The sequence below is a fragment of the Gallus gallus genome, chromosome 14, assembly GCF_016699485.2.
Source record: "Gallus gallus isolate bGalGal1 chromosome 14, bGalGal1.mat.broiler.GRCg7b, whole genome shotgun sequence".
NCBI lineage: Eukaryota > Metazoa > Chordata > Aves > Galliformes > Phasianidae > Gallus > Gallus gallus.
In genome coordinates this window covers 217174-243536 of record NC_052545.1, presented here as the reverse complement: position 1 = coordinate 243536, position 26363 = coordinate 217174, and the positions used below count along the sequence as shown (strand labels likewise).

Sequence of the window (26363 nt, the reverse complement as noted above, 5' to 3'; positions counted from 1 at the left end):
TGCTGTTTCCTTTAGAATAAGAGAAGCTAAATTGGCATACAAGTTCCTAATGAATGTATTCTTAAAGAGGAGGATGTGAATGACCACTTTTTATTAAATTTGGTCTATTTGTGATCTGTTCCATAACATATCTATCCAATGTCCTTTCCCTGTTCCATCCAAAACAATGCCTTCCTAATTGTCTATGTGCAACCACAGCCTATGACAGTACCTCATAGCATCTACAAGTAAGCACATTTTAACTTTTTAAGTTAGTACAAAAGTATAGCACCACATCATCATAAATTTGATACCAGCCTTCTTCTCAATGGATACAATAATAAAAGCCCTCTCTCTGTTTCCTTACAGAACAGGTATACTTGAGATGACTTTCAAATAGCTAGACAGCAAGTACACGCTGATTCACAGGGACTTTTTATAAGGGCAGTAGTGGCAGGATGAGGGCAACTGGTTTAAAACTGGAAGAGGGTAGATTTAGACTAAATATTAGGAAGAAATTCTTGATTGTGAGGGTGGTGAGACACTGCAACAGGTTGTCCAGTGAGGTTGTGACTGCCTCCTCCTTGGAAGCAGTCAAGGCCAGGCTGGGTGGGCTTTGAGCAAGCTGGTCTAGAGGGAGGTGTCCCTGCCTATAGCAGGGGTGTTGAAATTAGATGATCTTAAAGGTCCCTTCCAACCCAAACCATTCTATGATTCTATGAAACCTTTTGAATACAAAACAGAAGCAATTAATTACAGGCTTTAAAAATATTTATTTTTAAAATTGAAATCCTCATAAAGGTTTAACTGGTAGGCCTTAGGAAAACAAGAAGCATGAGACAGAGCTCAGAGAGCAAGAGTTGCAGGGGCCAGACACTGGGCTATGGTTTCAACAAAACTACTCTGGCTTTTTTTTTGGAGGGAGTGGCCTCCAGAGCAGAGAGGTATGCTCAACCCATGGATAGTATGTGTTATCTGAATGAGCCACACACACGCACACAAAGTAAAACCAAGTATGGGATATCATTCTCAAAGTCCCTCTGTATTATCTACATACAGCTAATTTATGGCAGTGTAATATTAAAATACTACATACTCTATTACAGTTTCAACTAACCCACATTTAATGGGAAAATGAGAATTGTTTATCCATTGTGTAAAGCTAATAGAACATAATAACTTAAACTGCTCAAAGGATTGTCCATTTGTTATAATGTTAAAATCAATACCATTTACTTCACTAAAATCTAACAAAAGATGTGCAGTCACAAAGCTTATCTGTCTCCTTGCATTGGCAAAGCTTCATAATTTAGGTACACTTCAGTGTAATGCAAAGACTGCCATAAATGCTAAATGCTGTTATTACCAATGTAATCAAGAGGTACAGTTCTGTATGAGTAATGGAAGTCAGAATTTCTGAGTCGATAATTTTATTGCCAGCTGAGATCTTCGTGGTCATAATAAAGCATGTTGGAAGAGACTCTTTCCTGCAGCACAAAAGAAAAAGAAAATATTGGGTTAAAGATAATCTTTATAATTTAATCTGATGTCTCTCATATAGGTTATGCCTTATAAATAGTACATAATGATGGAGGCAAAGGAAAGAGGGAGAATCATTCCAGCAATCAGTAGAAGCTGAAGAGTCCTAAAGTTTTAAAACTGTAGTCCACTGTTCACAATAGGGAGACTTGCTTTTTGGAAAAAGCACAAACATAAAAACAGTCATTAAAAAAGACTTTCCTCCCACCATTATTCCCATCATAAAAATGTGTAGGAAACTGTGAAACAGTTCTATCATCCCTGTTTTACTAGAAACAGGTAAGACATAGGAGAGATGTTACACATGTCAGCAGTCTCAAGGAGCTTCTAACTCAATTCCTCCCCAAGAGAAAGAGAAGAATGGGGGAGTCTGCAGAATTCATGTCTTCCATTTCTACATGAGGGAATTGGTGGCAGATTTGATTCAGAGGGAAAATGTTCTCTTTATTCTCAGCACTGAAGGCAAGATAGCTGTGACAGGATGTCCCTGAGCTATACTGCTTTAGGGATCAAACTTCTACCTCTTGCCATTCTACTGGGCCATGCAGGGACACTTGATTATATCACTGACTCCTCTTTTATTCTGGGACATACTTTTCTAGTTTATACATTGATTAAAATAAACAGTGTTCACTGTAGAATGTGCTTATATATCTGCATTAAGGAGGCATCTAAATCCCACTGAAGTAAAAAGAAAGCCTTGCAGACTTCGCAGCATCCCTGACCTTTCCCTCACTTCTGCTCTCTTCTTCCTATGCAAACATGTACACAGAGCCAAAGGATTTACAAAGCAGGAAAACAAATGGAGTCCCACAAGGCATTCGTACTGGGTCACATCTCTACTCTGACAAGGCACTATTTAATATCAGAGTGAACACAATTTTCACAGACCATGTGGAACGCTTATGTAACAATGAACTGTTAAAACACAAATAGGCAAAGATTTTCTAGACAAAGACAAACCAAAGGAAAGGTAGATTATTAACTGTTATTAAAAAAAAAAAAAAAACACTTTTCACACTAGCTTATCTTGAATAAAATATTATGAAACTACAGCCTTAGCTATTTATGTATTAGTTACTTCTCATCTTAAGATAACTTATCTGATATTTTATTGATGATTTCTACACTCTAAGTAATTAAAAAATAATGTGTCTCAAAGAAAAGCTTCAGCTTTAAGAACATATTTCTGTAGTATGACTTAATATTGCTTTAGAACCAGATTTGTATGTGGTCAGCCAGATTATTCTCATGTGTAAGACTTCTCTGTGGGACATTATTGCTATTCCTCTATTTCGGAATGTCACAATTAAAGATTTTTCAAACTGTCCCTGATGACAATTCTAGTAAAAAGGATTGCACAGCTTTTTACCTCTCTGAGTGAAAAATTTCTCTATGGCAATTGCAGGAGTCTACACATTGCAGACAACTTAAAAAAAAACAACCAAACATCAGACGTGTGCCCTTTTTATCTTTCATTCTTCTCTTCCTTTGTTTAAATGTTTAAAATTCATTCACATTGCAGCTCATGTCCATCTAAACGGAACATTACATTCCTGTTTAGCAACATGTGCAGTAAGGCAGTTGTTATAATCCAAAATCTGGTCCTAACTTAATGAGGCAGTAATAGAAAATCGCTTTTATTCCCTTCATTATGTGTACAGTGTTATATGCAATATAATTTTGCATTTATAAATAAATACAAATTCAATTAAGAGAAGAGTAATCAGAAAGGAGAGAGGTAAGATCTATGTGGTACCGAAGAATGACCTAAGTTATTCGTGACATTTTCCATAAAATTCCTTCCTACAGGAGAAATCTCATGGCAGGAGGACTCTGACATGAAAGTCGGAGCCAATAAAGAACAGAGAAATTGAATAATCATTCTTCTCTGTAACAGACTATTGGACACTTTGCAACTTTCAGACCTTACCCCTAAAATTTGACTTTTATATTGGAACGTTGGAAATCTTACATGTGTACAAGGTAACTGCTCTCTTTAGTATGCAGCCAAGCTTTGGACTGCACTATGTGACATTAGGTTAAAATAGGCTGTTTTTCTCTGGGTAATAACCTGACTTGAGAACAATTGTTATTGATTGTAGTATGATAATAATATTTAATTAAAGGTACGTGCCTGTTGCGCCATTCACTTGTCCTTTTTAAGAGCAATTTATTAACTGTTTGAGGAATGTTTTCAAACAGATTAGATTAAAAACAGCATTTCTGTCTATGACAGTCATTTACCAAACAAAGTACCAATTACATTTCTGTTCAAAATCCTGTATGAGTTTCAGTATCAGATTTAAGCCTCCGTAGGGAGAAGCATTAAATTAAAAAGTTGAGGGATTTTTGGATAGAACAGGGAAAGGACATTGGATAGAATTTACAGACAAAGTGCAATATACTGCATGGTAGAAGATGCAATTGCTCTTGCTACTGTTATCCCAGTATGATTAGTAAGACATTGTATTAGCATTTCCATGAGCTTTGTCGCATATAGTAAATGATAACTGCTCCACATTGCATTGTCCTTGAACCTAACTGATGAGTTTACATAAATACTATAGCTAGCCTCTGTCACTGTGTGCTCTGAAGAAAAGATAGCAGATGTGGTAATCTTTTGTTTTCAGCTGAAAATTTCATATTTTTTTCTCTCAATCATCTCATATCTTATGTTAAGGTTCCAAAGGGCAATCCTGAACTTCTTTCAGCCCAAGAACTCCAGGTTAAAGAACTGGACTCCTTGAATACTTAAAGTAATCAGAAGAAGTGAATCAAAAGTTCAAAACCGATCTCTCTCAGCCTTGTAATTCAAAAATCCGTTCTGTTTTCTTCTTTACTTTTCTATTCTATTCCTTTAAGCATATTCTTACACTGGCCTTATCAATGTACTGTCTGAGTACATTTCTGAATTGTGTTCTGTTCTGGTCTTGTTCTCTCAAAATAAATTATCTGTATTCTTGCATGTTATTTGAGAATTTTGTTTTATGATAGCAAGAGGTATTTGTATTTTGAGGTTCTACACTTAAACTGTAGAGATCTGCTGTTCCAGTTCTTGAACTGGTCTCCAAGAACTGTCAGTCTCTCTCCCCAAAATGACAAGAGAGCGCCTAGCACCACAGTCTTTTATTTTAAGTTTGTATCCCAAGCACTGATCTCATGCCCAACTTTCAGAATTGACTTAAACTTTACAGGGAACTTCTCATCTCCCTGTGGTGGTTTCGCATTGATAGACAGCTAAGTTACACCATGATGCTCACTTACTCCCCCACCTAAATAAAAACAAGGGGAGAAAATACAGTGGAAAAAAAGGCGCTTATCTCATACTTTGAGATAAAGAGAAATGTAATTAAATGTAAAGTAAGCAAAAGCATGCAGAAGCAATGGCAGAAAACAAATATTCTCTACTTCACATCAGCAAATGTTGTTCAGCTTCCGAAGCAGGCCTTAATACGTGTAGCAGTTGTTCAAGAAGACACTTCATAAATCATAAAATACTTCTACATGGGCAGAGACGTCTTTCTTTTGAAGCCATTTTAAAAACAGCTCACAGCTGAATGCAAGCTGAAGGTTTCACAAAGAATCTATGAACACCATAGATGATCAGAATAGTTTCAAAGATGGGTGTGATGCAGCTGCCTCCTCCCTACTGATCACATAGATGTTTCAGTTATTAATGCCTCCAACACCACTCCCCTCTGTCTTCATTAACACAAACCAGAAGTGGGTCAAGGATATACTGAAGAACTTTAAAAGTGAAATCAATGTTTGAGACAAATAAATGGAGTACTTGATTGGGCAAAGTCACTGTCAATATATAAATAATTGAAAACTCTATCTGTGCAGCAGAATTTCATGCTTTAGAAAGAACAGACCATGAGCAGAGGGTGAGTTTCTAATTAAGAGAGAATTGCTATGGTAACCAAAGGTGGTCACACATAGCTGGGTGTGAAAACACATGAGGCTTCTTGACAGAGATGTCTGCATATATCATCTAGCATGTTTTCTGTTTCTTAAATAGAATTACATTGTCAGATCAGTCAATATTTTCCACTTTTTATGTGCCCCCTGTTTAGCAACCAAAAATGCATCTCTGTGGGCTTCAGTGACAATTGCAGCTCTTCAGCACCCTTCTTACAGCCAAGGCAGCAGAAGTCTAGATGCAACTAACAAGCAACAGGAGAGAATGATATTTAGTGTGTCTATCTGAGACTCAAGGAATCTCTGTTGGTCAAATGATGTCAGAGATGTCCATGGGTAAAGACATGCTTGAAGTGAGAATGTTCAGCAGGCTTACCCTTGATCATGGTTCAAGTGAGATATCTGATTGTGTTTCTTAACTGAACTGAAAGGTATAGAGAAGCAGCATTCAAAGGCTGCTCCAAAAGTAATGCCTCATATTTTATTAGGTCAGACCACTACATCATAGGCAGCTATTGGTAGGATGGCACTAGAGGTTAAATCATCCTACCAGTATTTCATTACCTTTTGTTGCTGTGTGACAGATAGCAGCAGAGGGGCAGTCTGACAGAATGGTGTCTGGCATGGAAGTGAATATGAATCAAAGGTGTCTTTTGTGGTGTTCTCGGGGCAGAATGGATTCAGAAACCGGGAGGATAAATAGATCAACTTCTGATGACTTCCACTAATGCAACTGAGAGAAGCTCTGAGGCTTGATTCCTTAAAAAATATACTCAGGGTCTTAAATTACCCTTTTTCAATTTACCTCATACTAGCAGTGGTACTCAAGGTGCACTGTATTGGAGTTTGTCTTCCAAGCCAGGTACTGTGTTGACATAAACTTAGCACTAAATCTGACTTAACGTATTTTTTGCTTTCCTGTTTTCTACAAACTGCATACATTATATGTTCTGCACCTTTAAATGACATACTGGCTAATCATTATCCTCTCTGCACAGACAGTGCCAACTGTATATACATTAGAGCATTAAGGAGTCAGGAAAAATGTCTGACTGAAAATGAAGATAAGTGAAAACTCTCAGTCAGCATTGTACTGCCAATCCAGCTATATTTTGCCATTTCTGCATGTCCATATTTTCCATTGATTACTTATCAGCAGGGGTTTTGCATGAAGTGATGTGGTCAAAGAAGTTTTCAGTTGGTAAGGAAAAGCAGAGTATCATATTCTACTTCTGTCATGTAGAGAGGAAGACTTTGCCCATGCTGATTAAATACAGCAGTTGACAACAGATGTTATTTGTTAATTATTGACAAAGGGTCCATGGCTTGACAGAATGCCTAAAAGATACATTATTTACTTTGCTGTATCTCATCATGGAACATATGGCGGCAGTTTGATGTCGTACTGTTGTTTATTTTTTTAATTTATTCCTACACTGGATTTCTGACTCGTTTTTCTTTTGCTCCTTGATGTCTCAGTAAGTGTGCTTTCTTTTCTTTCCCTTTTTTTTTTCTGATATGCAATTATTGTGTTTTCTGATATGGTAAAATTACAGAGAGGTACTGATGCATCGTTGGTCAATTCATACTTTTTTTTTTCCCTCACTCTTAAAAAAATATCAGCCAGATGGCTTCCTTAACTGCTAATCATGTCTAATATATTGTTTGAAATTAAAGTATCACTGGAGAACTCCTCACATCTTATCAACTGCTTGAAGCTACATGTACCACTGGACGCACAAAGAACTGTGTTCTATCAAAAGCCTACTGGAGAATCTGAGCTGCTTCAAGATAAATCCAAGTGAATAGCTAAACTCTATGCTGCACAGTATTAACATCAAACAGTTCAGCAGTTTAAAGAGTATGGTACAAAGAACATACAGATTTTTTTATGTGGCACAGTTATCTCTACATCTATCTGTGCCCATGACAGTGGGACAGCAGGCCCACCGGCCCTAAAAGGGAAAGAAAAAAAAACAAAACAGCAACAAATGGATGGAGGAAGATTAATTTACTAATTATAATAGTAGAACTACAAGTTAATTGTGTTTGAAGCTAATAAATGAAATAAAATGAGGGACTTTCTGAAAAGTTCTGAAAGTTCTTACTCTGATCCACCAGGGAGCAAAGAGAGCTAGGCTTGTGACTTCCAGTCAAGTTTTACCTTTCCTATCGACCAGAAAATGGAAATAGAACAGCAAAGTTTTTTGGGAGCTGTAGTACATCTCTTCTCTTCTGAGACTCCCAGTGCATTACATGATGTGATAATGTGGAATATTGATAACAAAAATCATAAAACCACAACAGTATGTGGTCTTACAGTCAAGAAATAGATTTGCTTGAGTACATCAATGGTGACAAGATATTTCTGATGAAAATATATGAAGTGTTATTTACTCTTACTGGAGTGTTACTTAACTATATTAAACAATATTTAATTTCCTACCTCTCCATAAGACTACATTCCCACTTTGGAATGCACCTGGGGATCTCCACTACTGAAAATTAATTTTCTCATAATACATGAAATTGAGAACCTTAATATTCATAAATTAGTTTCCTACTAGAAACTGAAATGTTGAAACTGTCACTGAACTTCACACACACACCAAAGATTTAATTCATGGATGAATTAGCTCTTGGAAAAAACAGGCAACAGAGGGAATAAAAAGGCAGATTACATACATACATACATACACACACATATATAAATACAAATTAGTGTTACCATCATTAACTCTTTTCTGTCTGAGTTATCCCAACCAGTAATTATTTTTCACAAAAAGCTATATGATAGGAAAGTGAAATCTTACTCTAACGATAACTCCCAGAGACCTTGGATTTGACAGCTCAGGAATATGCAAGTTGGAATTATTATAAAGAAGCCAATCTCATGCAAAATTGATGACCTGGAACTCAGACATTGAGAAAAACAAACATTTATTGTGTACTGAATGTGTGCACACAACAGCACCAGGAATAACATGAACTATGAAAATATTTTTATTTAAAAAATGTATTAGTGACAGTCAGCTGAAGCACTATTTATCTGGCTCTCACAAAGATACCCTGACTACCATTTTAAAAGATGTGGATGCCAAAACATCACTTTTGGAGTTTTGTCTTTTTTTTTTTTTTTTTTTTTTTGGGGGGGGGGGATTTCTTTGTAGCAATTGCATATTGAAATTTTTTAATTGAATTAATCAGCAAACTGTTCTGTGAGTAGAAGAATTGACTAACACTAAGTTGTTTTTTTTTAAATTACACCTTTGTTAGGTGGAAATTGATTAAATGTACACCACAACTTTAAATTAAAACTATCCTTTACTGTGAAGCAACCAAATCCAGCAGCTTGTTTTCATGTGACATGGCAGCATCTGATATTGTGAATTGCCAAATGCATCATTTCTCAATAAAACAGAGCAGAGGAATAGAATCAGAAGCATTCGAGTTAGAAAAGACATTTAAATGTCATCTAGTCCAACTGCCATGCATTTAACAGGGACATCTATAGGCACCCCCTGCTCTGCTCCAGCAATGAATGTAAAGTGAGGAGGGAAAACAAAGCTATCCGTAGAACTTTTTCCAAATGAACATAAAGGTCATAAAAATTGTCACTCTTGCAGGGGTTATCAGCATGCATGTGCACTACAGATTATTAGTCAGACTTTGAAACAGCTCTGTAGTTCTTCCTTTTTAAGAAAGTCATTGAAAGGAGAGGGAGATTAAAGTCAGTCTAAATTCCAGAGCAAATTGGCGTAACAGACATGGAGACAGTAGAGAATACAGTCTCCTGATCTGTACTGAAACACCAGTTCTACTGAAACAATAAGTATGCCATCTAATTCACTACAGATTCCATGAAATGTCAGTAAATATCTTTTGTAATACCAGCACACAAGCAAAAATCTGTCATGACATTTCCTTCTTTTTTGACTGAGTTATTTATATAACATGTGATGATCAGGTGAAATATTCGAGATTTCTGCCAATAAATACTCCTCCTCAGATGGTGACATAGGAATGCTCAACAAATTACAGTCTGATGTCTATTTATGTCATTCTAGAAACTCTGAGAAAAAAAAATGAACAAATCACAGAAGTGTATACAAAACAGCTGAAAAGACTAAATAAGATGTAAGCATGCTCTGCTTCAGATGTAGAAAGACATTTTTTATTTTCATCTTGATCAAGTAGTATATTTCAACCAAATTACAACAAAATTACCACAGAATATTAAAAAAATACAAGAAAATATTTAGAAAATTATATATACACATTTTCTTAAAAATTCTCTAATGTAAACATTAGCATAACAAGTTAAAATATTACTACAGTTTATTAATACTTAGGTGAATGCTGTACATATATATGCTTTAGAATTAATACAATCCTTTTTACAGTTTAACAGGAACACCAAGATTTCTCCTCCAAATCAAAAGGTAAATCAAGCTTCTTCACTTTCCAGCAGGTTTGGTCCCTATACAAGATATTTATCTCAGTTTTCAGGAAAAAGGAAAAATGCAGCCTTTCAGAATTGTATGTTCAATCAAATTTGCATTTCTGTAATTTTTAGTGTCCTAAATTGTTAACACTCTGCTGAAGAGAACAACTGCTACCGTAACTTCTGTAATGACAGACACCAGCTTTAAGATCTTGTTAAGTAAACTGATTCCTCCTACATGGGAGTCCAATATATTTGTTTAGATGGAACAAAATTATACATATATATTTTAAAGTCCTGCTATTTGGAGCAGTTCGTAAATTTGGAAAATTCATTCGTCTCTAAACATTCCAGTGGTGTTTTCTAGCAAAAATCAATGCAATTAAACAAAAAGTTGCCATTATCATTAATTAGAAGTATCCTCTTACTGATTTTTAAAAAGAGATTTTATAAACAACTGATGTTATCTATAATTGGACAATAAAAGTACAGTTAGTATAGAGTAAGATATCCAAGAAATGAAATGTACAAAGTCAGAGCAAGTTTTTATCTTCCATACAATATGTGAAACAGAAAGCAAGTTAACCCATATTTGTATAATTCATATATGTAATTTCATACATTAAAATGATTCTTTCAATACATAACACTAAGAAACTACTAAAAGGGCTATATATTCCATCAAATTAATATTCAAGCTAGTAATACAATGTGTTGACTGAAATATCCTAACATACAGAAAAGGAGAAAAAACCTTTATTTCTTGAGTTAACTACTTTTCCAAAAGTAACATAAGCTCCAATACAGAAGTATTATTATTGTTTCCAAGGAGAAAAATTATATTCTAATGTTACACGTGTTTAATTTATTATTAACAGGAGTTCCAGGTGGAAGAGCACAGTGCTGTTATCAAAATTTGCAAGGGGATATAGAGTATAATTCGGTTTAAAAGTTTTTTTGTTTTTGTTTGTTGTTTTTTTTTTAAAGAAACTGCTCCACAGATATCTCTTGGGAATTATAAGCAAATAACTGTATTTCTATCCACAGGTATAGATTCTCTGTCCTCAGAATTACTAGACATTGGATGAAAAACATTTTGACATCATGGGTGTTGTGGAGTGAGGGTTGAACCTTTGAAATGGCATGAAACTTACAACAGAACTGCGATTCTTGTTTGCTTTGAAACAAAGAAAATGACACCTATATCTGAAAGTATTAATAACTGATTCTGTTAACAAAACATCATCTTAAATCATTAATATGTCCTGATGAACAGTATGATTAGTTCACCTGGGGCTCACTGGGTCTTATTTATTATTAGCTTGCTGCTCTGAGTCACTCAACTCCATTTGTTAGCAGGTTCTCATGAATTAATTTGACACCTATCATGCTGATGTAGACACTGGGGTTGGATGCCAATATAGACATTGTTCTATAAAATAAAACATTTTGTAACAAAAAAATACATCTTAGCAATAGGTCACAATTTTGAGCCAATGGTCTTTAATACCATTATGCCCCTTCTTTAAGTACTTGTATTAATTCAGTCACGATGGTTTATGACTTCAGGCAGATTCTGTAAGATACTATGATTTGATTTCAACTACCACATCAACAGAATATTCCAACAAGAAGTAACTGGCTTTGACAGTATTAATCTTCCTAAGATTATATGACTTAATGAACCTATCAATGTAATACTTTTTATAACTATGCCAATATCCTGCCTCATTTAAAAACCTTGGACATTTTTATTATTGAAAAACTTGATTTAATGGGAAAAGCAAAGTCAATATACTGCATTCTCTACAGTGAATGACAGAATCTCTAAATGAGATTCTGAAAAAACACAGTCAATATTTAAGGAATTAATAGTGATAGGCAATCACATTTGCAAAAGATGCAAGTCTTTTTAAGAAAAGCAGAACAGACAAATTGTTCCTTTTGTGCGTAACAGAAGAGCAGTATTAAAATTAAAGAGTGATGCCATTTATTTTTGCAATTTATTCTGGATAGACTCTAAAGTTTGCAGATCAGCAGCCCTACTAACCTAATAAATCTAAAGATAAGATGAGAATGAAATGGAAATGATACTTCAAATTTCTGAATGCCACACTGTAGCCTAAAGCTTGAAGGAACAATGCTGGGACCAAACTGGGCTGAGTCCTGTATTAAGTGTTCACAGAGATGTTCAGAGCAGCCAGAAAGACCTGGTTGAACCAATAAACTCACTGTGCAGCAGCCAAAGACCAGATCTAAGGATTTAATAGCTGAGTGCTCTTATGAAAATATATGAGACTTCTAAAAAATGGTAACTACATGCTACAGAAACGGCAATTACATGCATGGAATTAGGTGACATGAGAAACTGGTACAATCACCCAGTTGATAGAATCTTGGCTGCAGTTGCAGCTATTTTACATGAACAATATACTGGAATTCTTAATGCCAGCAAGTCGTCCTTCATCAACAGTCATTCCTGATTTTGATGAATAAACAAAGAAGTGAGACTTGTGGCAGAAAGTTGTAACTCTGTAAGAGACAGAGCATCTTAGAATGTTCTGAGGTGCTAAAAATTTGGGCATCCACATTCCCAGGTATCTCTTCACAGTCATGCAGGTACCACCTTTCAGAAGTATCCAAGTGAGGTGGGAAATCTGACTTGTGAAGAAAGACTTAATTAAATTATCTTCTGAGTTCATATAAGCCACAGATGAGTATTTAAATGGATTAGTAATGCACCCACTACAATACCTTATATCACAAATACTGTTTGCAGACTGCAGTCTTAACAGCAGATATATAATTCAGGTGAAGTTAATGAAGAACAAATTGTACACAGTAAACAAGTTCAGAATTTGTCTTTTCTACATACATCAAAAATTAAAAGAACTAGAACAGGAATTAAATAATTTTAAGAGACAAATATAGACACAAGAAAAATTCCTCCTTAGCAACTAGATAAAAATTAAATTTGGATTGTGCAAAATGAGTTTTCTTACCATCTGCAACTTCCTGAATAAGTCCGTTAATTTGTGAATTATTTCCTGAAAACAAAAACAGCTTCAAATGACCAACAGATACATTACAAAGGATTCCATACCATGCTTTCTTTCAGATTTACCTGCAATTCATTATTAATGGATGCATGTCATATCTCTACTAACCAAATCTGTTTTCTGAAAAGTGAATCTAGATTTGTTTCAGAGTGGAATCACCATTACAACTGCTTTTCCTTCCAATAACGGCAAAGCTTACCCTGCCAGCAGCGCATCAAACTGAAGAGTTTGGAGAGGTTTTAACTGACTTGCTACTGGCTTTCCTTCCTTCTTCAGTAAATATTTCAGTTACACAAGACACCAACAGTAATCCATCTTTTAATTTTTTTTAAAAAAAAAAGGCTATTTCCCAAGCCGCACTTCCAGATTTTGTATTTTGATCCAGCCCACAGACTCTACTGCTGTTTGTAATGATTCCTACTCATTGAAAAAAAAAATCATAGTATGGCCTGGGTTGAAAAGGATCACAATTATCATCAAGTTTCAAACCCCCTGTTGTGTGCAGGGTCACCAACCACCAGATCAGGTTGCCCAGAGCCACATCCAGCCTGGCCTTGAATGCCTCCAGGGATGGGGCATCCACAACCTCCTTGGGCAACCTGTTCCAGTGCGTCACCACCCTCTGGGTGAAAAAACGAGTGTGAAAAATGTGTGAAAATGACTGGAACCATAACTAACTAAAGAATGCAAAACTGTGAATGCTTCACAGAGCAGAAATTCCAGTTTGCCAGAATTCTAATAAAGCATTGATGTAAAGAGCCTGTTATTAATCATCAACTTGATTTTTTTTTTCCTGAAGGGTAACATTAGATTTCAGTACCTACTGATGTGAGAATAGAATTAATAGATACTAAAATGACAAGATACACAAATTCAAAGTAACATTAAAAAAAAAAACAAAATTTCAGAGAATAAGGATGTTCTTATGCAAAGGAAAACCAGAATACAACTGATAGAAAATCTGGATGTACACTGCGTAAACTTAATGAAGAAAAGAAGAAAGCTAACATACAATTGACTGCCTACGGCAGAGCAACTAATGGATACTGAACTGGATTCCAGTTAATCCTTGTCTGAACTTCCATCACTTGTACTAATTCTTGCATTTTTTAGTTACTCTTACAGTATTACCACTGCAGATTACTGTTCAGTGACAGATGATTGGTAACAGGCGCTTTTATTACAGGTAATTCTTAATTATCACCATGCAAAGTGTTCTACAAATGAAGAGTATTAATTCCAAACTCACAGTTAATGATGAGGGACTGTTCTGTAGCAACAGTAACAAGTTAAAAACAAAATATAACCCAAGACTTGAAAACACTATTTTGCACTGTGCTGATTTTGTGGTGGTTTGCAGGAATTAATATTGCACCCAGCCTTAAATCAGGACTGAAATTTAACTAAAAAATTATGATATTCTGATTTTAAAGAATTACTTGCCACAAATGGAAGCTATTGAAAATACCTAGCTAGCAACATAGAAAAGCTCTTGTTCCACCTGTACCATTTTTCCCTTGTCATCTACTTCATCAAATTTTTTAAAAACCCAATAATAATTTACAAAAAAAAAGTCTTCCTATTTACAAAAGGTCAAGAATTAGTGAGGTCGTTTTAAGCGCATTTTTCTGACATAATAAGTAGTGATAAACATAGCTGTTCTTTTAAGGAAAATTGTCATGCCGTAATACTTATGTCTGAACCAGAAAAAATGAACATGTGCAAAGGAAGACACAACAACACAAACAAGGAATTTGCTTGAACAGAACAAAGGAGAATACGTGCAATGAAGCTTCACAAAACAAGTGCTTATAAGTGTGGTGTATCCTAGTGAAGAGCCCTCATATTCTTTTTGAGAAAGTTATTACTCACTTCCAAAGTACTTAGTCAGGATATGACCCTTAGTAATGACTGCCTTTTTTCAGGATTTAAGTTGATGCAGCTGTAGTCTCTTCAGGAGCTTAAATTATAAATATAAGCTACGAAGGAATCACAGAGCAATTTAAAGTATGTAGTGCCAGTATTCAGAATTAGAAAAAGAGTCAAAGATCACCGCTTTGAGGCTCCAGACTTCGTGGCTCTCTTTGATGGCTACGAGACAGTTTTGGGAAGCGTGTAGTCACTCTCAAGCAACTGCTTTTGCTTGTTGCTTCTCCAGAAGATGGAATATCACTAGGAAGAAAGTAAGGCAATAGTAAGAAGTTTTTAATAAGTTTTACACAAATTATTCTGTCATAATTTTGAACATGAAAAAAGCAGATGTTATGAGAGCCTGGCACATGACTGAGAAGTACAGCACACATCGTCAGCTACATAGAATTGCATTCTTTCTACAGGTATCTCAACTTCAATTTACAAATGGGCTCTTTTCAGTAATGAGAAGTGGTAGAACTTCCAGTACTTTATGGAAGGTTGCAAATTACAAGATAAAGCATTGAGCTGCAGTTTGGAAATGGTGGAATAAGCATTCTGAAGTACAAGCACAATAGACATAAGCTTGGATGATACTCTACTTAACAATCCTCTAATTATGGATGGGTATATCATTATGTGATGAAGTACATTAGCAATACATCCCTGTTGGGAATTCTTCAGTCTCTTCTGACCCACAACATACTACAATCTTACATGAATGAGCCTTTTTGAAAAGACTTTGAGAAGTACATTAAGTTCAAGAACAAACAGTAACAGAAAATTCAAGCTTACCTAGGTGATATTCGGAGGCTATATACTCCTTGGAAAACTACAGTATAAAGGGATAGTATTGTACTTTTGCCATTCTCTTAGAGAACTTCAGATAGTTTTTAATTATGCTTCTTACATACAGACTGATATATAAATTTCGCACTTTGTAACTCAGCTAGGCCATAAAATTACACAGCATACAAAGTCAAGTTTATTTTTTTTTTAAATAAAAAAAAATTACTCATCTTCAGAGTGAGTTAACAAGTCCAAAAGGGAGAAACTTCCCTTCTGCAGTTCTTGCCATTTTAAATAAATACAGATCTTCTAAAAAGTTCACCCTGTGTTCCCTTTTCCTGCAGTGACTGTCGTCACAGTTTGGATAACCTTGAAAAAGCTATAGGCACGTGCAGGCTCCACTCTGTACACCCTCATGGGAGAGATCATAGCAAGGCAAAGGACATTAAGAAGGCCTGGGGTCAAGTAGAAAATTCACTTGCAAGAAGCAGAATACTTCCACGAGATAGAGTAGCTGTATCATTGGTAGCAATTAGCTTTGGAACTACAGTGCACACATTTGATGTTATTTACACTTGTAATAGCAACAATATAATTCAGTACAGAAAAAAAAGCATCCAATTTAGATAACATCAACAGGAAAAAAAAGGATTTGTAATGGCAGTATATTTTACTTGTCTAACTTTCCTTGCAGAAAGCCTGAAGTAATAGTTAAAATAGCAAGTTAGATGATTTTTCTGAATTAAAATTCATTATGTTCATGATACTGAGTCTTCCTAAGCAACCAGGAAGTCATTTACATAAAAAAAAAGTATGAAGTAACTGTGGCACACATCCTCGTTTAATAACAAGACTAACAATCTAAATCTTTAATTCTATATTTCCTTTTCAACAAAATCAAAAAACTCTTTGATTTTGATTTTGATTACTCTTTGATTTTGATTACTATGCAAACTTAATTTAGCATACGTTACTAATTTTTGGTTGCCAAGGATAATAGGACTTCCAACCCCACGGTCCTGTGATACAGTATTTTGAAACTCAACACTGCTTTCTAATGTGCTATAGTGAACTCTGATTATGTGAATTCAATTTCAGCTGTGCTCCTTAACATTCTTTTAGCACATGAATATCATTAGTCAGTGTTTTTATATTTTTATTAAAATGCTGCCATGCAGTGTTTATTCTCTAGTGTTTGTAATACAGCATGGGGTAGTAGTGGTTTCAGAGGGTTGGTTTTTTTTGCTAAATAGATATGTTTCATAACATGTAGATATAGCAGCTTTTTAATATTAAGTATCTAACTGAATATATATTTTTTTTAATTTTTGCCTGATTGGGCTTTTCTCAAACTAAATTAGGTTAATTTACCAACAGGATGGATGCTGCTGATAGTGCTTTAGTTTTGTCAGGCCAAAAAAAGCTACTTTATGACTGTACGGTAGTTTGTATTGCAGAAGAAAGCACAGTGGTATATGCAACTACTATAACTTGGTGATGTACTTTTCTCAATGAACATTTTAATACTCAAGCTCCTCCTGCTGGCATGTCCACAAAATTACATTAATGCCAGCCCAACGGAAAAAATCACTTTTCCCTTCTGGAGAAAAAAATACCATTAAAATGAAAAGTGAAAAAGTGCAAAATGAGTTCCTCAAAAAGGATGAGATATTCATTTATACCAGTCTGTCTTAACAGGAATAATTGAGGTAATAACAGTATCTTAGGTTGAACATTGATGTATGTAAAATGAAAAACAAAATCACAAGTAATTCTGCTAACTTGAAAGATACTACTCCCAAACTAGATTCATCAACTAGAAAATTAAAGCTGATTTGTCTTAAAGTATAAGCCTTTTTTTTTTTTAATAATCACAGTGAAAATTCTAAGACAAATCGCTATGTCACGTAGATTTAAAGAAAGCAGTTTATAACCAAAGAATTAGATCTTGATGCATCCAACACAGAAAAACAAACAGGAGCTTAAAATGAATTTCAGCTGTTGGCCTGAAACATTCGCATGGAAACAAACATTGGATGGTTAAAAAAGGTTTGGAATATTAACAAAAATAAAAGTCATATGCTAGTAAATATATATCTTAAGCCCCTTCTCTTCCACACTATTCCCAAAAGTTGATGGAAGAACTTGCCATCTAACTTGCTGATTTCAGCTCTAGCTTTTTACTCTGAACTTAAAATGCTGATAAGAATAACACCAGCAAGTTTAACTACTACATCTGAGAAAAGAACAAACAAACACCCCCCAAAACCCATGGCAATAAACTAGGAGGTAAGGACTAACTCTCCCATATCTGTCGAATGTTAATGGATTTAACAACCTCTTTCTGACCTCCAGATCAAATGATCAAGTCTCTGGCACTACATAAGACACCTTTTCAAACCAACGGACAGATTCTGTGAGCTCTTGGGCAGAACTATGAGCACATTAAAATGATCCTGCCAGTACTTCTGGTAAATACACATGAAGATGAAATTGAAATATTTGTTTTGAATTTATTTTTGCCAATCTGCATTTGGAATTGAGGAAGAAGGAATAAGCGTACCTGCATGCAATTTTTTGTTCTATTACCTTCTTAACCACTGAAGTCCTAACAGGGTTTAATTTTGTAGTCTGAGCCTGGCAGTCATGCCAGAACCTGTTTGCTATGCATGAGCCTGTTCAGCCATAGAATTCTCAAGTACTAAAGGTTCAAGTTCTCTGCATTCTCACCTTGTCTCAGTCTGAAGAAAAAACGCAACCAGCTGAGAATCAATTCCTTCTTCCCACCAGGTCATTGTTTGGAATTTAAGCATTCCTGATTCATCTGCCTCGCATTTGTTTGGATACCAATCCCGTTCCATTGATTTTGTCTAGGTGTCAAGTTCTGCCTGAGCTGCATCTATAGAAAATAGCTTAAAATTACTGTCTTTTTCATCAGCTTTTAGTTTCTTCAGACCTTTCATTAATGTCTTAACTCTACATGTATCAAAATGTAAACCCAGCTTTTTATGTTTTTCTTTACATACATAGCACATGGAATGGCAGTATTCTCTTAGATGACACCAAAAGCATTTACGTAAAGAAACGTATTTTCCATCTCATTTTCAACTCTTCTGAATAATGTTAGAGAGAGAAGTTTCTTAAAAAAATAAAGTAACATGCCTGAAATTGGAATTACTTTTGTTCCAGCCTAAGATCAGAATAGAATCTAGTAGTAATAAGCACATCCTGGGAGCACAGTAAAGCTCAGGATCAAGCTGCTTATCTCACATGGAAATGCATCTCTGGAAACAGTAATGATTGTAGTATTAGACACACCTCACGAAGAAAGGCATTAGCAGGCAGATAAATCACATAAATTTCTGTTGACTGTTTCTTGTGGGATTCATGTTTCTGTTTGTCTTGACAAACTAATTTCTGTTTAAAACCCCAGTACTTTATGCGTTCAACTTGATTCAGACAGGAAGTCTCCTCAAGAAGGTAACAGTAAACAATGTCAATACTACATTAAAGACATTCTTATTAATCAAATGAGAAATAAATTCTCATCTGCCAGTACAACGTATCTCAGCACCTTCTTCTGCCAATTACAATCAGCTGTAACACTTGTTCAGTGGCATTATTAAATAAGATCGTTACTTCAAACTATTTTGTATACTTCAGTAATACCTACTAATCTGGTTAATACTTTTTTCCAGTTGCTGAAGTGTAAAACAAATGGAAGGCACATTCTTGTCATCATTTCCAACTTTGTAGTAACGAAATTTAACTTAATAGTTAAGAAACTATGAGAAACACTGATCTACACTTATTAATACAAAAAACTGGGTATGGAAGCTTAAATAGTCAGCTAGTATCAGAAGAGGTATAAAGATATGGGTAAAATTATCCCCCTATAGTACAACTTGATATTGAAATTTCTGAAGATACTACTACAGCAAAGATGTCAGGTTAAATACTGAACAACAGCTCCCTTGAAGATTAGGTCTGGGTTGACTAAGAAATTAAAAACATCAGTTCTAGTATTAGAAGGGAGCAAGATGGAGAATTTTATCTTGGAGCAGTTTCATTTTGCAAGTAGCAGGAGGAAACTCTTCTAAGACACCTATACAGCACATGCCCGTGGTTCCCCTTTGCAATATTACTGTACAGGCCCAAAAAGCAACAGACCACACTGATACAGTGAGAAGACTATTTACACTCTAGATAGGTGATATCTAGAATTTGACTGCAGCAACAACAGCTCTACATGAAGAATTTCTTCCTTTCAGAAATACAGCTACCCAGTGCCTTGAAAAAACGTGGGCACTGGAATCTGTTGGAGTCATAGAATCACTAAGGTTGAAAATGACCTACAAGATCATCCAGTCCAACCATCCACCAATCACCAACAGTTCTCACTAAACGATCTCCCTCAACACAACATCTGAATGTTCCTTGAACACCTCAAGGGTTGGTGACTCCACCCTGGACAGCTCATTCCAGCACCTGACCAGTCTTCCAGAAAAGTATTATTTCCTCACACCCAGCCTGAAACTCCCCTGGCGCAACTTGAGGCCATTCCCTTGTCCTGCCACTAGTTACACAATAGAAGAGGCCAACCCCCAGCTCACTCCAGCCTCCCATCAAGTAGTTACAGAGAGTGATAAGGTCACCCCTGAGCCTCCTCTTCTCCAGACTGAATAATCCCAGCTCCCTCAGCCGCTCCTCATAATATCTGTGCTTGAGATCCCTCATCAGCTTCACTGCCCTTCTCTGGGCACGCTCCAGGATCTTGCTATCTTCCTTGCAGTGAGGGGCCCAAAACTGAACACAGTACTCATGGTGCAGCCTCACCAGTCCTTAGGATTTAGGCTCAGCTGTAGAAGTGAAAACATGATATAAATATTCACTCTGCCTGACAATGTAAACCAGTCCCATTTAGTTTTCCTTTGGTCATGCCTAGCTATTCTCAACGGCTAGTGCTTTGGGATTTGTCTCAATCTTTAGAAGTCTTCTACTGAAAGACTTTAAAGGAAGTAAGGCATTCAGAGTGGTTCAATGTATTTACGACTTACCCAGAAACTGTATTAAGACAATTAAATCTCTTATAAAGAATTTATGATTTCTTACAGCTTCGAAACAAATTCCAGAAAAGAGATTTGAGACAAGGATTAATAAGAAAGACTCTTCTGCTCATTATGCGCTTGCAAAATTAACAATTTTATGCAAGCTGTTCACGAGGTACAGATTTCTAACATTTTCTACAGGGAACAGCTATCTCTGCAGACCCACACATTAGTGGTTCCTTTTCCCCATATATCAAGAACTTTACTGAACACTTAAGTGCAACTGCATTATACTTAAAATCACAATCTGAAAATAAATCTTCACAGTGCTCCAGTGTAATCAATTACTGAGGCACTGTGTCATTAATTATATGAAGATCTGAAGGAAAATCACTCTGGTATGCTCCTGGAGACAGTAACAGCAGCCATATTCAAGCAAATCCCTCCTGTAATTTTTGAATAACAAAGTTATTTTAGCAAGAGCAAATTGAAGCAACCTGTTTCACTATAAGAGAGATCTGCATGAGGACTTGGAAATCTGCAGCTACTCTGACTACATAATTATAGACAAGAATAGCCTGACATTATACTCAGACAGAGCAATCCAGTCACGCTGTCCCTGGTTAAGGGCCATACTGAAAAAGTACATGGAACAAACATGCTGCAGATGAACTATTGAGGTCTATGCTGAAAATTAACTTTATCAACAGTTCAAGTCATTTTGCATTTTTTAAGTGATTTGTACCTAATTTTGATTTAATTTGTACCTACAGAAAAAGGTATTTGGAGGCTTCTGAAGCACTCTCAAGAATATACCTAAAAAACTAGCAACAACTGCTGTCATTATTGATTTTTTAAATGAGGAGAAGTGATATACAGGTAAGTATAGACAAGCATATATACTAATGGACAAGTGCCTATATGATTACACCAAGTTGTTCTAGAATTCTTCTGCTAACCATTCATGGATTCTGTTGTCATCACAGCAGAGCCAAATATATTAAAATAAATCATAAAAATGCATCTGAAATACTACAAAATTCAGTGGGCCCTTTTTAGAGCTGGAAGATTAACAAAGCCAAGAAAAAAAGGTTACCACATAGTGTTTTGAATTTCCACTGGTGTCCTGTAACTAATTCATGCGGTTTTCATGTAAGGGACTGCTTAAATATTTTTCAATATGACTTCCAAATGAGGAAAAGAAATATCCCACCTCCTCTTGAAAAGCTGTGCAGTTAAGCATAAACAAATTTGTTATGGTCTGGATTAAAGCCAAGTACATATGCAAGTATAAGGACATCTCCCTCATGAAGATTATTTGCCTTCTGTATTTGAATGGATGCATCCATTTATCCATTACAGTCAGTGTTGCACAGAAAGAAGTATGAATAAACAATGGAAGACTGAAAAATAAGACATATAAACAGGTTTTTCTAAACCACATTTTCTCAAGTATTCCTTACTCTTTCCTGTGCAAAGAGAAAGGAACTTTGATTATTTGCATATGAAAGAAAGAAAATGTGCTGTAAGACTTCTTGGCTATTCAAACAAAATTAAGTTCTATGTGCTTATGAGAAATGTTTTTTTCCAATCCCGTAGAGACTTTAATCTTTCAAATATCATTATTTAACAACTATCAGCAATCAGAGGTAGCCTAGGAAGTTAATAGAAAATAGTCTTCAGTGTACTGCATTGTATTTTTACTATTATCATGGTTATATTTTGCAACTTTTGATTATCATTGTATATGTGAATGAACTCATTTATTTTATCTCAGGTTTATATTTGGAGATGAACACAAACAGCATATTAACCCACTCTAGAGCCTGCTGAACAGAGAATATACCTATCTGATTTATCAAAGAGGGACTAGTAAATTGACTTGACAGGCAGACTCTAAAGCTCTGGGCAAGCCCAGCAAACTACACAACATGCACAGACTCAGCAGCATACATAGCTAAAAGACTAACAGATTGCCAGGATGCATCAGTGTTACAAATACAGTAAGAATCAAGCATATTAATACATCTGGAAGAGCTGCTGATTAGCTTACATACACAAGTGTTTTAGTTTCCTGTCACTTTCCATGCAGTTCATACCTTAAGCTTGGAGAATAAGCACAGTAGCCTGATTCAGAAATATCTGTACTTTAAAGCATAATAAACTTGTCATCCAGATTTAGTTTAGTGTGAATGTATCTGCACCCCACACATGAATATTTTAGAAGTTTATATGTTCATTCACCACTGTTTAACAGATCTAATAGAACTTTTCCTACCAGTTATTCCTACCTCGCTCTACACAAGAGGTAATAATTGAATACAGAATATTTGCTACACCAGATGTCTGCATACCAAGATCCTACATGGAGTTGAATCTTATTTAATAACAGACAGTAAAAATCCTGTGTCTATCCTGAACCTCTTATTTTGCTGTTATTTCACCTACCACTGCCATTTCCAATAAAAAAAGAGCAAATTGCCATTACTTACATGAAATGGCTTGTTTGCTATGTGCACAAAAGACAAACAGAAAGCATGTCATTCATTCCAATTGTCCTCTTTTTTACTACATTTTAACATACGTTCCCTCCATTCATTCCAAGCTGCCTCAAACTCTCTTATCTCCATTATTCTGACTACTCATTCTCTATTCCCCACCTTCTCCAGTTTTATTTTCTTTTTTAATTCACATCAACAGCCACAACACCCTATTGCCCAATATCTTCCAACTATTCTGTTTGCTGGTAATTATGTCTGCTTCTTCTCTCAATCAAACTCTTGTGCTCAGTTGATACTATCAAGCTGAGTCAAACCTAAACTTCTGTTGTCCATAAGTCAGTCTTTCCTACAGCTTCTCATCTAAATCAATTCACTCCTACATTAAAAACCTACAGACCAACTCATCTCCTTCAAACCAATTCACCTAATTTATGTTTCAATTTGCCCTAATTTCACATTTTCTTTATTGTAATTTAGGCTTCACTTCCCTGTTGACTCTCAGGTTTCCAATCACATCAATCTCATTCAGAAAACCTGCCAAGTCTTTAATATCTCTTATTCAATCATTCAAATTTTGTGAAAGCTACTAGTTTAAGGTAGTTTCAGTACTCTTCTGCAGGTTGTAAACTTCACTTCAAAGTTCTTTCTGGAAAAGTCACTGCAGTTAACAGAACTGCTTCTATCTTTATGCATTGTTTTCAGATTAAACAAGAATCTAAATGCTGAGCTGTGCACCCTAGCATGTGCTGAAAATGACAACTGCTTATGTTAATTTCTGTTTCTATATGTCATTATTTAATTATATTAACCAGTGTTAATAGAAGCATATTGGTACACAATGCCTACAAGTAACGTAAGTTATTCTATGTATCATAGAATTAATGTATACGTAAGTATCTAATAGCAAGAAAAGCTATCATACAACAGGAAGAACTGTATTATTTTATTCATTTTTTAATTTACTTTGGAACATCATGCTACTTTGTCAACATAGATAAAAAAAAGTAACTTTGCAAACCTTAAGTCTGAACCAAATAAGAGGATGCAGAACAGTTACTCACCTTGTGGAAAAGCACAGCAGATTTGCAACAAATGCTATCCGACAAAGACCTGACTGACTTCTTCAATGATTATTCAAGTTTTGAGTTTCCAAACAAACAGCTAATTATTAAATGAAGTTGATGAGAAATTATCATTTCACTACATCACAGAACTGTACAGAGTCATCTTAAAATGAAATACAATAGGACAGAAAGAAAAATAATTTGAGATGAAAATTTAATTGCAAATATATTTTGTATTTGCCTCCCTCCTGTTTAAAAACAAAATCAAGTACAGCATGAAAAACAACTTAAATAGCTTTTTGTTCAGTCATTTTAATAGGCCCATCAACTAGAAGCACTCAAAACCATTTCCATCTTTATAGACTTCAGTCTGATTCTACAAAATAAGTTCGTAAGAAGGTGAGATATTTGACTTTACAGACAATTTTGCCATTTCAGACAACCTCGAGGTGTCTCCTAAAATTGATTGATTTCTTCAGATCCACAAAAAACTTGAAGTACGAAAGCTACAAAATAAAACTTGCATTCCTCCATTTACCTAAGCATCTTTTAATACTACTACTTCTACTGAACTTTTTTTTTTAATACTTCTTCTCTGAAAGGGTGGTAATGCACTAGAATGGGCTGCCCAGAGAGGCGGTGGAGACACCAACCCTGGAGGTGTTCAAGGAACGTTTGGATGTTGTGTTGAAGGACATGGTTTAGTGAGAACCATTGGTGATGGGCAAATGGTTGGACTGGATGATCCTGTGGGTCTTTTTCAACCTTAGCAATTCTATGATTCTAATAAACTCAGCTTTCTTGAAATTAAGTTTAAACTTGAAAATCTAAAACTATTCTGCGTAAGACCATGCAAGTAGTCCATCTAAGTACGCATCCTTTCACTGAAACGTATTCAGTTTAAATGGATCTTGATTCTGAAAAAAAAAATAAAAATAAACCTAACCACAGAAACTGTGTCATGGTTGTATGATTTTTGTTATACGAATTCCACATCATGTAGAGCACAAGGAGTTAAAGAGTTAATGCTCCAATTCTGTGGATTGTCAATTTTTTCCAGGCACCTTTCACTGCTCCATTACTGTTTTCCATTCAGAAGGAAAGACAGAACTTCTCACAAGTCACAAAGCAGCCCCTTCTTTTGCTGCTTGTCTCAGCAGTGCATGCTCCCTAGCTGTCTCACCTTTAGCTTTAAAAATAAGGCCTCTGGTTTTGGATACACTCCCTCATTTTATTTAATAGCTACAATAAAATCAGAATTGAATTATATTGTGTTATCCCACATTCTGATATCATAATTAGTAAATTAGTTTTCTCCCTTAGCTCGTTGCCGCTGTTTTGTTTTCAGGCCCATCTCCCTGCCTTTTCTCCCGTTTTCACTCTTCCCCCTCCCCCAGGGTGTGGGTCAGCGGGTTCCTGTGCCCCATTAGTCATGGAACAGGGCCAAACTGTCCCAGAAACCATTCACAGGCTGTACAGACTTGTAAAGAGCAAATTTACTACAATGCCTTACCATGAATAAATAGATTTAGTGTACAGCATACAGAAAAACTATTAGCAAAACTTAATGTCACTTGCAAAAGCAAGTTTTTATTAATATCACTTTTTTAAAGTGCTCTGCATAGTTCTTTATAGCATTTGTACACCATATGCTTATAGCAAAACGAAGGTTTAACAGATGATATCCCAGTATGACTGAATATCAAAGGGTTTGCTTTCAGATTATTAGAAGATGAGACTGTGTTAAATAATTCCTGGACACATTCAAAGTTAACACACCAGTGAAGTCAGAACATACATTAGCAGATTGCAAAGTTCATCTAGAAAGAATTCAACAGCTTGACCTTTTAATTTGGTAAGTACACACTAACAGTGATCCAAACTCATTCCTCAAAATAAAACTGAACACAAAAACACAAAACCCACAGAAGCAAACCAAAACACAAAATTTAAGGCCCAAAAAGAAAGTCACTGAGAACACTCAGCTCTTTGAAAAATCTGCATCAGTGCATATTCTTCGTGTTGAAAGCTTTACACAGTGATTTTGTTCAAAACCACAAGTTGCATACATGTCATATATTCCTTAAGTATTAACAGAAGCACTT

The 26363-nt window shown here is 35.5% G+C and overlaps 1 protein-coding gene across 34 annotated transcripts in view; it reads right to left on the bottom strand.

Moving 5' to 3' along the window:
- Positions 1-732: 732 nt before the first annotated feature.
- The window catches only part of SNX29 (sorting nexin 29), a 91849-nt gene continuing 66218 nt past the window's right edge, over positions 733-26363 (bottom strand). For 23 of the 34 annotated variants that reach the window (XM_046900908.1, XM_046900913.1, XM_046900912.1 and 20 more), the window contains 3 exons: positions 14999-15117; positions 12889-12933; positions 9595-12543 (listed from right to left, as the gene is read on the bottom strand). In XM_046900908.1, the coding sequence (XP_046756864.1) occupies positions 12353-12543; positions 12889-12933; positions 14999-15117 (355 nt within the window). In that variant the 3' untranslated portion in view covers positions 9595-12352. Of the gene's footprint in view, positions 1467-9594; positions 12544-12816; positions 12934-14817; positions 15118-15651; positions 15689-18374; positions 18545-23120; positions 24356-26363 lie in introns of those variants that run through there. The other 11 variants (XM_046900928.1, XM_040647654.2, XR_006931494.1 and 8 more) reach the window with 10 other exon arrangements.